The sequence below is a fragment of the Chionomys nivalis genome, chromosome 2, assembly GCF_950005125.1.
Source record: "Chionomys nivalis chromosome 2, mChiNiv1.1, whole genome shotgun sequence".
Lineage (NCBI taxonomy): Eukaryota > Metazoa > Chordata > Mammalia > Rodentia > Cricetidae > Chionomys > Chionomys nivalis.
Genome location: NC_080087.1, coordinates 124,114,933 through 124,129,761, shown reverse-complemented (window position 1 = coordinate 124,129,761; position 14,829 = coordinate 124,114,933). Strand labels below are relative to the sequence as shown.

Sequence of the window (14,829 nt, the reverse complement as noted above, 5' to 3'; positions counted from 1 at the left end):
TCCTGGGCAAACACGTGATCCGCAGACATTCTTGCAGACAAAACACCCATACATTGAAATGGTAATATGCCTCTAAAACCCAGCATTTGGGAGGGTTCCCGTGAGTTTTGGATAACCCCAGTCTACATAGTAAGTTCCAAGCCGACCAGAATTAAATATTGTAAAAGTGTTTCGACCATAAAGAAAAATGTATAGCGAGTGGCTGACTTCTTATAGAGCATCAACCTCCAAGTTCCAGGAATAGCCACACATTTTCCATCTTTGCTCTATGGCTCAAGAAGGTGAATGTGAACACCCTAGAATGGGAACCGTGGATCCAGGCTCTGTCCCACAGAGGGACCCCGAATGTCTCCGCTAACTCCTGTGAATCACAATCTGGCTAGGGCTGTGGCGGACTGTAACAGGCAGTACAGGAAGTCAGGGCTGCTGAGGGCTGGCTCTGCAAATCCAACAGCGAGCTGCAAGAGGAAAGTCGGGCCATCTGGGGCACTAGACTGAGACCGCTCACCGACATCAACACACCTGCCAGCTTTTCATAAGCCTTTCTAGGGGTGAATGTGAGTCCGGCAACTCGAAAGTCGTGCGAGTTCTGCCTGTAAAGTGAAGAACTCTGCACATGCAGGATGTGACGCACTTCTAAGCAGAGAATGACCCCTTCAAATGCCATGATCCCTCACCCCGTCCTTCCTCCATACTGGCACCTCCTCTCCAGCCTCGAGACAGGGAAAGGGGCTGGGTTCTAGACCCCAGGCTACCACAATTCAAGGAAATTCTCATATTCAGCACGCAATTTCTAGCACACAGCTTATGAGCAGCTGGAGATGAACCCCCTGCATCCCGGGAGAGCTCCGCTTTCACAATGACACCAAACTATAAGAGGATGTGACCCCCGGCTCAGCGATACGTGCCTCTCAGCAAGTTATTGAAGCTCTAGGCCTCGGTTTCTTCTCATGCTAAACGTGGATGCTAGCTCGTTGATCCTCCTTAGTCACAGAACCTGAATTTGAAAAACTGAAATTTACCTATAACCCTAAAATTGATAGTTTTAAAGTCATACATGTGCAGTCAGAGAAACAAAAGCTCAGGTGAACATTCCCAGCTGGGGCTGGACAGGCAACACCCTGACTCTCTTGTTTAGCTCAGTGTTGGCAGCAACTTTCCTTTCTATGATACCCATAACTCAATCAACTCAAGGGCACAAAAGTCCATCCTGTAAAATAGGGGTAAAATGTTTTATTGCGGCGTAGTTGGCATTTTTCACTGGTGATCTGGCTATTTAGAATGCCCCCCGGGTGATACTGAAGTGTGAAGAAACACGTGTATGTATGGAGAGCTGGTTCAGTGGTAGATGCTTGTCTCACATGGCACAAATTTCTAGGGTTTGATCCCCAGCACTGAATATATTAAGTATGGTAGTGTGGGCCTTTAATCCTAGCACTTGGAAGGTAGAGCCAAAAGGATCAAAAGTTCAAGAGCATCCTCAGTTACATAGCAAGTTTGAGGGCAGTTTGGGTCCTTTTGTTTTTTTAAGTTTTTTTTTCCCCAACACACGGTTTATCTGTGTAACAGCCCTGGAACTAGCATGTTCCTGTCATGGAACTAGCTCTTGTAGGCCAGGCTGGCTTCGAACGCAGAGATCCACCTGCCTGGGATTAAAGGTGTGTGCCACACCGCCCTGGCATCAGTTTGGGTTCTATAAAACAAAATTATAAGACGTGCTAAACAAGCCCCATGCACACCTGACATACAGCAGCCGTTCCCCATGAATTCAATGTTAATAACCAACAGTGAGGTGTCATTCAACAGACACTCGTGAAAGACCACACGTTGATTACATGTTGAGCAGTTGGTGAATTCGCTCGCGGGAACATAACTTTATCTCTTCATTTGGTGTGGAGGTAACTTCAGAATGTGGCAAACAACTGTGTCTCATAGGTTAGGGCAATATTCAGCTAACCAACACAAAGCCATTTCAACAGTGCCTGCTACAGCATGACCATGAAGGATGACCTGGGAAGGATTAAGGTGGGCTCAGGGAAGATGAAATGTCAGAGCTGCTTCCTTGTCAGAGACTCGCCCTTGTCAGAGTCCTGAGTAGGAAGGCTCAAACTACATGGCCTGAGGGACAGTCAGAGAAATTCCATCCCTTCCTAAACAACCTTTCTGTGAACACAAAACAACTGAGATCTCATTTATTTTCCATAACTGGCATCCAGGCACCAAAGAAAAATGAAGCCCCGCATTTCTTGTCTGTTCCTTGCCCACCGGTATGAGCATCGTGAAGCTGCAAGTCGGTGCTGAGGCTAGTAGGAAACAGGGTATTTGGAAGCTTCTGCATCCATTCAAGTGGCTTCATAGAGAAACACACCAACAGTTAACAGTTTAAACCAGGCCTGTGGCACAGGCTTGTAACCCCAGCTACCCAGGATGCTTGAGGTCTGCCTGGGCTACAGAAAAACTTAAGGGTGCCTGGTGGTTCTTTCTGTTGCTTTTGTCTTTGAATACCCAGAAAATGATGATGCTTCCCAGTGACTAACAGGTAATAAAAAAGGAGGAGTAAGAATCCCTTTTCCTTGAAAAGGTACCAACAAATACAAGAGATGCTGTTACCTGTGGCATTCTCCTGGCCTCTTCCAAGGCCTCTGGTAGTGTGTCAAGAGGCTGCATGTTATCAGACGACCCGGGCTTCTCTCTGCCTACCAGTGTCTGCTTTGGGGCCACAACTCATACTCAGGTAGATTTTTCACAGCAAGGGCATGCTTTTATAAGGGATAGAGGGAAATCATGTTACAAAAGTGAAGTTAAAATAATAAACTATTTGAATGGCCAAAGGCTCACTGTTTAAGGGTGCTTACCCGGCACACACAAAGCCCTAGCTTTGCTCAGCACGCACAAACCTTAGGTCATTCATTTTTTCCCACATATTTTGCAGCAAGTTTAAGTTGTACATACCACAAAAAAATATATCCAGGTGCTAATCCCCAGAATCTATGAATGAGATCTGACTTGGGAATTTTTTTCTTTTTTTTTCTTTTTTTTTTTTTTTTGGTTTTTCGAGACAGGGTTTCTCTGTGGTTTTGGAGCCTGTCCTGGAACTAGCTCTTGTGGACCAGGCTGGTCTCGAACTCACAGATCCGCCTGCCTCTGCCTCCCGAGTCCTGGGAATAAAGGCGTGCGCCACCACCGCCCAGCGATAGGGAATACAAGTTTTAAAGATGCTATTAATTAATACTGAGATGAAGTCATCCTAGATTTTAGAGATGTCACTAAACTCAATGATCCTCAAAAGTCCTCAAAAGTGAGAAGACTAGGAAAGAAACTAAGAAAGAAGCATGGGAGACCAGGAAAGAGATTAAACTGTGCTACCGTCAGCAGGAGACACCAGGAAGCCCCAAAGCTGGAAACGAGAAGAAATGACTCGCTCTAGGAATCGCTACAGTCATCCAAACGATCGTGGCCCCACCAACACCTTGATTTCATTCAGACTTACACACGACCATGAAGGAACACATTTCTGTGGCTGTAAGATATCATGTTGCTATTGTGACATTCTAGATCTGAAGCCCACATTTCTTATAATTAGTAACAGTAAGTGTTGAGCAGATCAAGGTGAAGTCATTCAGGCTTCTCACTGATGCAGCCATCTCAAGCCATCATTGCCCTCTCCTCAATGCTAATCGAATCACTTCTTGCCCTACTTGAAGAATGTGGTCAGTGTAGGGAACGGTGGCACACAGAACCTTATGTGGACGGGTGACATGATCACTCCACTGTGATTCAATACTTAAAAGACTTCCGTCCAATCAGCCTGGTCTACAGAGCTAGTTCCAGGACAGGCTCCAAAGCCACAGAGAAACCTTGTCTCAAAAAAACAAACAAACAAACAAAAAGACTTCCGTCCCCAGTCGGGCAGTGGTGGCGCTGGCCTTTAATCCCAGTCCTTGGGATCCCGGCAGAGGCAGTGCGGGTCTCAGTGAGTTCAAGGCAAGCCTGGGCTACAAAGCAGGTTCTAGGACAGACAGCAGGGCTGTTACACAGAGAAACCCTGTCTCAAAAAAAATCAAAAAATATTTTTTATTTTGTTTTTGAGTGTTTTACCTGCATGACTGTGCACCATGTACATGGCTGGTTCCCTCAGAGGCCACATGAGGGAACCCTTGGAACTGGAGTTACAGATAGTCATGAGTCGTCATGTGGGTGCTAGAAATCAAACCCAGGTCCTCTTAGAAGAGCAAATCATGCTCGCTCGCTCTCTTCTTTTTTTTTTCTTTTTTTTTTTTGATGAAAAAAGAATTTTAAGGTTTTATTTATAGCCAGCTGATGGGAGGCACTCGGGAGGCAGAGGCAGGCGGATCTCTGTGAGTTCGAGACCAGCCTGGTCTACAGAGCTAGTTCCAGTACAGGCTCCAAAGCCACAGAGAAACCCTGTCTCGAAAAACCAAAAAAAAAAAAAAAAAAAAAAAAAAAAGAGTTAGTTCCAGGACAGGCTCTGAAACTACAGCGAAACCCTGTCTCGGAAAAAAAAAAAAAAATTATGTATAGTGTTCTGCCTGCAGGTAGACATGCAGACCAGAAGAGGGCACCAGATCTCATTACAGATGGTTGTAAGCCACCATATGGTTGCTGGGTATTGAACTCAGGACCTCTGGAAGAACTGCCAGTGCTTTTAACCACTGAACCAACTCTCCAGTCTGAGGAACTAAGTTCTTACCTGCTGAGCCACCTTTCCAGCTCCACGACTGGTTTTTAAATATAGTCTCTCTTATTAGTTATAACCTTGAATTTACTATTTAGTTTCTATGCTCAGGACTCTGTTGGGTTTTTTTATTGTTGTTGTTTTGTTTTTTCTTTTTTTTCTTTTTGGTTTGTTTTTTCGAGACAGGGTTTCTCTGTGGTTTTGGAGCCTGTCCTGGAACTAGCTCTTGTAGACCAGGCTGGTCTCGAACTCACAGAGATCCGCCTGCCTCTGCCTCCCAAGTGCTGGGATTAAAGGCGTGCGCCACCACCACCCGGCCGTTTTTGTTTTTTCAAGACAGGGTTTCTGTCTTTGGAGACCAGACTGATTTCGAACTCAGAGATCAGCCTTTCTCTGCTTCCTGAGTGCTGAGCTTAAACGTATGTGCCACCATGGCCCAGGACTCCTCATTCATGAACAGAGAGCTAACATCTATCTCTTTTGGTCACAGTAACAATTAAATGACAATATATGAAAAGAAATCTCACTTATGTAAGAGCCTGAATGCAATATGTATCTTGTACATAAAGTTTAAGAATGCATAACAGATTTCATTTAGGCCACCTTTGAAGGTGGAAAGATGAAGTTAAGGGTACACACAACAGTGACAGGTAGCAGGGATATCATCATCCTTTCTGAAGGCATATGTCAGAATTGTTGCTGTCTTCCTTATCAGTCATCATAATTTTTAAAATTACACATAGCAAGCAATTAATAAATGGGTAGCTATTAATAGTCAAAAATAATTTTATTCGATTCTTACTCCATTGTGGTTCACTGTGCTGGGTACCACAGGGAGTACAAAAGTGATAAGGATTCAGGCTCCAGATGCTTACCTGAGAATCTAGTTTAGACAGGCTTATAATATACACCTTAAAACTGTGACAGCTTGCAGAAGGCAGGAAGAGGCCTACGGGTAAAATAAAGAGACGCCTTAACCTCTTAGGGAGACTTCCCAACATGTCCTCAAAAAGAGTAACTAAAGTGAGCCTTACAACACCAGCAAAGTTTCTCAAAAAGTGTCAGGAGCCGTGTCCCCCCAAAATTTACAGGAAGCACCGCCGTGAGGAGTTTTTGCAGAGGGCTTCACTTCTCAATTGTATTGAGAATAGTCTTATTGACCAAGCCTATCTCACACCCAAATTAACTGTTAATAGAGAGTTATCTGCTAGCGGAACCTGCCTCACATTCCAAACTATCTAGGCAACTAGGTGTGTCACCTTGTGACTGCCCGACCAAGGAATCGTGACCCGACCCATCGTAACCTCTCAGACCCTGTGGACCACGTGGCAAGATCCCGTGCCCCAGCCCCCCAAGCTATTCAGGGGCTATATAAGCTGTAACCATGACCCTAATAAAGGGAGGCTTTGACAACATAAGCAGAGCCTCCTTTCTCTCATCAGCCCTTGCCTTTCAGGTGGTGCCTCTCCGTGACCCTGGAATAACTGGCCAGCCAGGCAGGTTACAAACCCTAGACAGAGTAACCCGTCGAGGCGGCCTACAAAAAAGAAAGAAAATAAGAAACTGGAGAGATAATCCAACAAGTACAAGGACTTGCTACACAAGCATGAAGACCTGAGTCAAATCCCAAGCATCCATGTAAAAGGCTGGGTATGACCATGCTCACACTCCTATACTCCCAGTGCTTCAAGCGGATAGAGACAGGAGGGTCACTGAGGCTTGTCGGCTGCCAGCCTAGCTCTAGATTCTGTAAGACCCTGTCTCAGTACAATGTGTGGTGTAAAAGAGCAGAGTACCAGGCTGGAGAGATGGATCAGAGGTTAAGAGCACTGGCTGCTCTTCCAGAGGTCCTGAGTTCAATTCCCAGCAACCACATGGTGGCTTACAATCATCTGTAATGGGGTCTGGTGCCCTCTTCTGGCCTGCAGTCATACACAGACAGAATATTGTATACATAATAAATAAATAAATAACTTTTTTTTTTTAAAAAGTACACTGAGAGACAGTCAATTTTCACTTCAACTTTCAAAAACACAATATGCATCTAACTAGAAGTCTGATTTCAGGAGCTCAAATAGATGTTGCCTATGTGGGCCTGTCCCGTGCAGCAACTGCCCCTCCACTGCCTCTAAGCTTAGCCTTTATTTCTTTTGCATATGAATGTATGGTGTGCCCCTGTGTGCATATGCACACGCGTGGAGACCCAAGGTTGATATCAAGATTCTTCCTGGCCAGGCGGTGGTGGCGCATGCCTTTAATCCCAGCACTTGGGAGGCAGAGGCAGGCGGATCTCTGTGAGTTCGAGACCAGCCTGGTCTACAAGAGCTAGTTTCAGGCTCCAAAACCACAGAGAAACCCTGTCTCAAAAAACCAAAAAAAAAAAAAAAAAATATTCTTCCTGATTGTTCTCCACCTTCTCTGCTAAAGCGGGTCTTTTGTTCCCTGGATCTCCCGGTTTCAAGTAGTCTTGCTAGCCAAGCCAGCTTGCTCTGGGAAGCCCCAGTCCCACCCGGCAAGCCCTGAGATTACATACAGGCTGACACAAGCTTTTCACCTGGGTTCCCGGAGATCCAAACCCCGGCCCTCGTGCTATCACGGCAAAATGTTTACCTGCTGACCATCTCCCCAGCTCTTGTCACAAACGCTGTCCACAGACCCTGCACAGTCAAACCGCCTAGCACAGTTCCGAAAACGCATAATCCCAGGCCTGACCCAGACTTGGAGGTTAGTCTCAACAACAGCAGTCAAGAAGGCAGCGGGGGGGGGGGGGGGGGGGGGGGGGGGGTACAGGCAACTTCTCTTCAAAGATGTCTGTGTGGGATACAGAGGACACCCGAAGGTCATGGCATCATCAAGATGAATGGCTACGCAGAATGTTTGTAGAGAGGGGGAGAAGAAACAGACAAGTCGGGGATAGAGAACACGGAGGCACAGAAAGGAGGCTCTGTTCTCCTCAGAGACGTGGAGCCTGGAAAAGCCAAAGGATCAAGGTCTGAAACTGTTCAGCCGGCACGCGAGCTGAGACGACAGCAGCAGTCCCTAGAGTAACAGGAGTCCCAAGTGCGGCACTGAGGAAAGGACCGGAGGAGGCCACACACACCGGTGGCCTCTCTCCCAGGCACTACAGCTCTGGAACTAAAATAAAACACGGGTGGATAGCACTCTTACAGCTAGTAAAGGACGGTTAAGGGAACGAAGATGGCTGTTAAAAAAAAAAGTTCGTTATAAGGGGAAAGATTAAAAAGATGATATCAAAAAACTAAGGTCCTCAACACTAATGTGAGCCATCTGGCCACGTGACTTCACCTCACCTGTACAGCACCTAGACTCTTGAAAAACAGAACAGCGCGTCCTTGGACCACGTGACCCGGCAATTCCACTGAGAGCTTTACTCAAGGGAGCTGAAACCATGTCTACACAGAAACCTACACACAAACGTTCACACATTCTCCATAAAGGCAGAAGTAGAAATAACCCAAATCCCCATCACAGGTGAATAGATAAACAACATGATCAATCCACACAAATAATATTCGGCTATAAAAAAAAGAATGGAGTGTTGACACACGCTCCAACACAGTAAACTGGGAAGCCATCATGCTAAGTACAGAAAGCCACATGCAAAAAGTCAATTGTGATCCCACTTACACAAAATGTCCAAAACAGGCAAAGAAATGGATGGTTTGTTGCCTGGTAACCACTAACTAGTGGTGAGAGAAATGGGAAGAGTGGCTGCCAGAAAGGGTGCTGGCGTTTTTTTTTTTCTCGAGAGGAGTTAAAAATACACTGGAATTAAACAGTACAATACTGGCTGTAGATGGCTCAGCGGGCAACTACGCTTTCTGCCAAGCCTGACGACCCGAGTCAATCTCCAGGACTCACATGGGAATAGAAGACAGCTGGCTCCCAAAAATTGTCCTCTGACACCCTACACACACACACACATTAATAAAATATAGTAGAGGCTGGCTGTGGTGGCAAGCACTTTTAATCCCAGCACTTGAGAGGCAGAGGTAGACAGATCTCTGTGATGTCAAGACCTGCCTGGTCTACAGAGCAAGTTCCAGGACACCCAGGGCTGTGACCCAGAGAAATCCTGTCTCGAAAAACAACAACAATTTAAAAAGAACAACAACAAAAATATATAGTAGTGATAGCTGCATGCTTTTGCATATAGACCAAAAAACCAATGGCTTGTATATTTTTTAAAAATAGGCTGGGAGATAGCTCACCAGGTGAAGAATTTGTCACATAAATGTGAGGACTAGAGTTTGTATCCCCAGCACCCATATAAATACCAGGTGGGCACGGTCATCTGCCTGTCATTCCAGCTCAGGAGGCAGAGACTAGGGATCCCTGAGCCGACTGGCAAGCTAGCAAGCTCTGAATCCAAGTGAGAGACCCTGCCTCAATACAGAGTGGAAGGTCAACCCCAGGCCTCTACATGCACTTACTCCTGCACATACGTGCACCCAAAAGCACTAGACCATGCATACACACACACATATAAATACGTAATGATAACATGCATGCATATATCACGCACATAAATATGCAATAATAATAAACTAAAGCCGGGCGGTGGTGGCATACGCCTTTAGCCTTTAATCCCAGCACTCGGGAGGCAGAGGCAGGTGGATCTCTGTGAGTTCGAGACCAACCTGGTCTACATACAGAGCTAGTTCCAGGACAGGCTCCAAAGCCACAGAGAAACCCTGTCTCGAAAAACCAAAAAAAAAAAAAAATAATAATAATAATAATCATAATCATAATAAACTAAAACAATGAATTCAAACTGTGACTCACGTGGAAGAGAACATTCAAGTACCTGTAGACACATGTACATCTATCTCACGTGCCTATTAATAAACTGCCCTTCTGACATGGTTATATCAAAATTGCGCCAGAATAACACGTAACCAGACGAGGCAAGTCCACTCACACTCACGTGCTCAGAAGAACAACAATGAAAACTAACAGTCATTAAAATTTACTGCGTGTTTACTATGCTGTCAGGCACTATATTAAGCCCTTGGCATGTGTGACCTCCTTTCCTTTCTCCCTGCAATCCTTTGAAGTGTGCACTGTCATCATCACCCTTAACAAAGATATGAGGAAACTGTGGCACAAATAATCTTAATAACCCAGTCACCCGCGTACGCGACTCATCCCACGTAGCCGGATTCATAAATACGTTGCTATGCATATGTCTTCCTAATTTCTAAACATTTCTATTTAGATAGGTCTTTGTGTATAAACGTCTAAGGCCAAGACTGCTCTGAACACCCGATTCTTCTGCCTCCACTTTCCAAGTGCTGAGATTAAAGGCCTGCTCCACCATGCCTGGATAACCTTGTTTTGTTTCATAAAATAATAATAATAATCACAAAATTTATGGACTTTCATTCACTGACATAAAGCAAGACAGGGGAGGGTCTCCATTTCAAAATAAAAGTTATTAGAAGTATAGCAATCTTAGGAAAAAATAACCACTGGAAACACCCAAAGTTGTGGCTGAAACCAAATTGAAGGCTGTATTTCATAATAACCGAGAGCCTGGGGTCCTGAGAAAAAAAATTCTACAGTTTTCTATTGCCGGGCGGGGGTGGCACAGGCCTTTAATCCCAGCACTCGGGAGGCAGAGGCAGGCGGATCTCTGTGAGTTCGAGACCAGCCTGGTCTACATACAGAGCTAGTTCCAGGACAGGCTCCAAAACCACAGAGAAACCCTGTCGGGGGGGGGGGGGGGGGGGATTAAAGGTAGGCGGTTGGCACACGCCTTTAATACCAGCACTTGGGGGGACTGAGGCCCCTGTGAGTTCAAGGTCAGCCTGGCCTACAGGGCAAGTTCCAGGACAGGTTCCAAAGCTACAGAGAAACCCTGTCCAAATAAATAAATAAACAAACAAACGGTAGATAATTCAGTCTCTCCCTGTGCGTACTCTCAAAATCTAAGTGAGAGGGCTATTAGCAAAAACAACGCAGCACCTGAATGGTGGTAGCCTGGAGAGGTGGCGCTCGCCTATAATCACAGCACTCAGAAGACAAGTGGATCTCTGTGAGTTAGAGGCCAGCCAAACAAGTCTACAGGTCGACGTGTGTGTGTGTGTGTGTGTGTGTGTGTATTGTGTAGCTATATATGTATACAGCGCCTTGTGTGTCTAGATATATTCCACAGAATACCTGTGTGCTTACCAAATAACAATATGATAAATTCCAAGGCCTACATCACAGGAGGAACATGAAAAAGGGCAACGTGATTAAATAAGACTGCTTGAAAACCAGCATTTAGGAAGGGGGAGAAGGCAAAAGGTCACTACTGGCCTCCAGTCTGGAGGGACTAAGAGCGGATTGTTCCTACAGTGGGAAGTACAGGGTGCCTAATGCCCTGGAAAATACAAGCAGACAGGCAGGCAGGATGCGGTTATGTAACTCTCCGGAGTCAGGGGAAGTGTCTGGACTTGACAGAATAAGGAAAGGTAAGTAAGTCATGCTTCCGAAAGAGCTGTGCAAGCATTATTGTATTCGTTGTAGATGCCTTAAAGAAGCCTGGTTTCAGTCTGAGCTGGTTCACCAAGCCTGGAATTCCAGCCTACATCCCGTGCCCTAATTTCATTCTAAATAGTCTGTTCCCTGAGGCAAGACTTGGTGAAACTTTGATTTCAGCAAACTCACGATAAAAAAATCATTTTAAGGAAAAATAAAAAGCAGTCTCTCTCTGCCCCTTCTCCTATCCCTTGTGCTTATGAACGTATTAAAGCATCGTTTGAAAAAAAAATCAAACAAATCTGTTTGTTCCTTCACAAGCTTTTTTTTTTTTTTTTTTTTTTTTTTAGAACATAGCTAGTGGGCATTAAATTTCCTCACATTTGACAGCTTAAGCTACAACGAGCAGTCAATGGGCTACACCCGGTACAACACGCGCTATTTTTATCACGAGAAAGATTTCCTTAAGGCCAGTCGCTGAACTCGACTTCTTTCGGTCATGACATTGATAGCCAAACTTTTTTTTGCTGAGTGACACAGAAACCCACACTCGTCCGTTTCACCCGATGAGACCCCCGTCTCTGGAAACTTCTTTTCCCAGCCCTGCACCAATCAGTGCCATTTCCCAGGGACATCAGGTGCTTCTGAGGATCTGCGCTTTCCGAGCTACACTACATCTGACCCAAGGATCTGAAGCTTAAAAACGTCTCGCCGGAGACCAGCCGAGATGGGGCCAAGGGGCTCGGATGGCGCCGCGGTGTGACCTCACAGTACCCCCTTGCCCGGTTCAGGGGGCATCGGGTACCCACCCCGCGAGGCCCGGCCCACGCCGGTACGCACCTGACCAGCGGCTCCTTCTCCGGCCGCGCGGGCTCCTCCAGGCACCGGCACGGGCAGCAGCAGCAGGCGCTCCGTAGCCAGCGGCGCAGCCCCATAGGGAGCGAAGACGGACACCGGGTTCCCAGAGCCGGGCGCGCGATGGCAGCTGGGGCGCGGGGACGGGGGTGGCCGCGGCGTCACGGGCCAGGCCGTGCGCATCACGCCGCGGCCGAGGGACGCGAGCCGCGCGTTTCTGCGGGAGCTTTTCCCTCTCTCTTTTAATTCCCCGGGTGCCGCCGGAGCGCATGCGTCCCCGTGTAGCCCCGCTGCTGCCCTCTAAGGAGCGAGCGCGCTCCAGCCTCAGCGCAGAACCCGGGGCGGCGGGGGTGGGGTTAGGGGTGGAGGGGTGGCCGCTGAGCACCGCGAGGTCTGCAGCTCGAGGCAGAGCCCAACTGTCCTTTTAATTGACTTCGCTGCGGAAGAAGTGAAAGGTCTCCCACAACACAAGCTTTGAAAAAGTTTTTTTTTTCCAAACTTTCAGCCCTTAAACGGGATTAGAAAACAAAAAAAAAAAGTTATCGCTTATGAGTTGCGTGATGTTTATAATAGAGATGTGGTTTTGTGAGCTACCAAAGTTGGTGCTGGGGACAGAATCCAGGTCGTCTGCAAGAGCGGCAAGTGCTCTTAACCACTAAGACATCTATCTCTCTAGGCCCCCAAAACCCTCCTCTCTTTCTTTTGTTTTTTTAATTTTTTATTATTATTATATGTTCATTGGTGTGAGGGTCAGATGCCCTGGACCTCGAGTTACAGACAGTTGTGAGCTGCCATGTGAGCGCTGGGAATTGAACTCAGGACCTCTGGAAGAGCAGCCAGCGCTCTTAACCGCTGAGCCCTTGTTTAATTGTTTTTTGGTGTTTCAAGACAGAGTTTATCTGTGTAGTCCTGGCTGACCTTGAACTCACAGAGATCCTCCTGCCCCTGCCCCCAAGAACTGTGATTAAATACTAAATACGCGTGCTACCACGCCCGGCTGACTCCTCTTTTTTTATGTCCAAACAGAATCTTACCATATATATATATATATATATATATATATATATATATATATATATATATATATGGTATCACACACACACACACACACATATATATATATATATACCTTTCCTCCCTCAATCCTCCTTCTGCACACATTTTTGTGCCTGGCTTGTTTCACTCAGTATCATGCAGACTGTACCACATGAGTATGTGTACCTTTTGAGTGCCACTGTATTATTTAACCAGACTCCCCTGATGGTGCATATGTAGCCCAATCCCAGCAACTTGTACTAAAATGTAGGGCCATAGTGCACAGCCCTGAACATGTACTTGGGTGCATCTACATCAACTGAATAACCATTTGGTGGTTGAATTGCTATGTCATAAGACAGATGCCCCTTTGATTTTGATGAATCTTGACAAATTGCTCTCCAGTGAACAATTCCAGTTTAGACTCTGGTATATGAATGTCCATTTTCACCAATACAAGCTTTTTTCCAATCTATTTATTTGAGAAGTTTTTTTTATTTATTTATTACCAGCTATGCGCTAGGTATGTTTTATGACATGTGAATGAATACAGTAGTGAATAAAACCAGCGAAAAGTCGATACTCTTTTGAGCATTTTAGTGTGTGAGCCCACTCGGCTAGGGGTCATGCCAGATTCTACTCCTGAGCTACAACCCCAGGTGTTTTGTTTTGAAAAGTTTCCGTGTAGCCTAGAATGACTTCACACTTCCTGTATAGCTGAAGATGACCTTGATTGAACTCCTGATCCTCCTGCCTCAACCTCCCTCGTGCTGAGATTAAACGCGTGCGCTACCGCACCATTTTATGCAGGGCTAGGGATCATACTCAGGCCTTTGCTCATGTTAGGCCAGCACCATCCCTGTCCACTGACTGCATCTTTTTAATGACTTGGATCAAGAGGTTAATGTTCAGCCCTAATAAGGATCATGTTCAGTTCATGCTTACTTTTAAATTACAAATATTTTTCTCTTTAATTTGAATTTTTTAAATAATTTTTAACGATTTATTTAACTTCATTTTATGTGCATTGATGTGAAGGAGTCAGATCTTGTGGAACTGCATTTTCAGACAGTTGTGAGCTGCCATGTGGGTGCTGGGAATCGAACCCAGGTCCTCTGCAAGAGCAGTCAGTGCTCTTAACCGCTGAGCCATCTCTCCAGCCCTTTAATTTGAATTTTAAGACATGAATGAAACAGTTGAAGTTCCCTTTTTATTTATTTTTATTTATTTTTGAAACAGGGTTTCTCTGTAGCTTTGGAGCCTGTCCTGGAACTAGCTCTTGTAGACTAGACTGACTTTGAACTCACAGAGACCGCCTGCCTCTGCCTCCCGAGTGCTGGGATTAAAGGCGTGCACCACCACAGGCAGCGGAAGTTTCCTTTTTAAAGTTCACTTACGGCCGGGCGGTGGTGGCGCACACCTTTAATCCCAGCACTCGGGAGGCAGAGGCAGGTGGATCACTGTGAGTTCGAGACCAGCCTGGTCTACAAGAGCTAGTTCCAGTACAGACTCCAAAATCACGGAGAAACCCTGTCTCGAAAAACCAAAATAATAATAATAATAATAATAAATTTCACTTACTACGTCTATTTATTGGAGGGGTGTGAGTGCCCTGATAACACATACAGGGTTCTGCGAACAACCAGCAGAAACTGGTTCTCTCCTACCACCATGTGGGTTCCAGGGATCCAGCTGAGACTGTGGGGCTTGCCTTTCCCCTCACAGAGCCGTTGAGTCGGCCCTGTTTTTTTTGGCTC

The 14,829-nt window shown here is 46.0% G+C and overlaps 1 protein-coding gene across 1 annotated transcript in view; it reads right to left on the bottom strand.

Moving 5' to 3' along the window:
• Mreg (melanoregulin) overlaps positions 1–12,311 on the bottom strand; it is a 59,598-nt gene extending 47,287 nt beyond the window's left edge. The window contains exon 1 of the mRNA XM_057763190.1: positions 12,023–12,311. Coding sequence (XP_057619173.1) covers positions 12,023–12,117 — 95 coding nt within the window. The 5' untranslated portion in view covers positions 12,118–12,311. The remainder of the gene's footprint in view (positions 1–12,022) is intronic.
• Between the last annotated feature and the right edge of the window lie 2,518 nt (positions 12,312–14,829).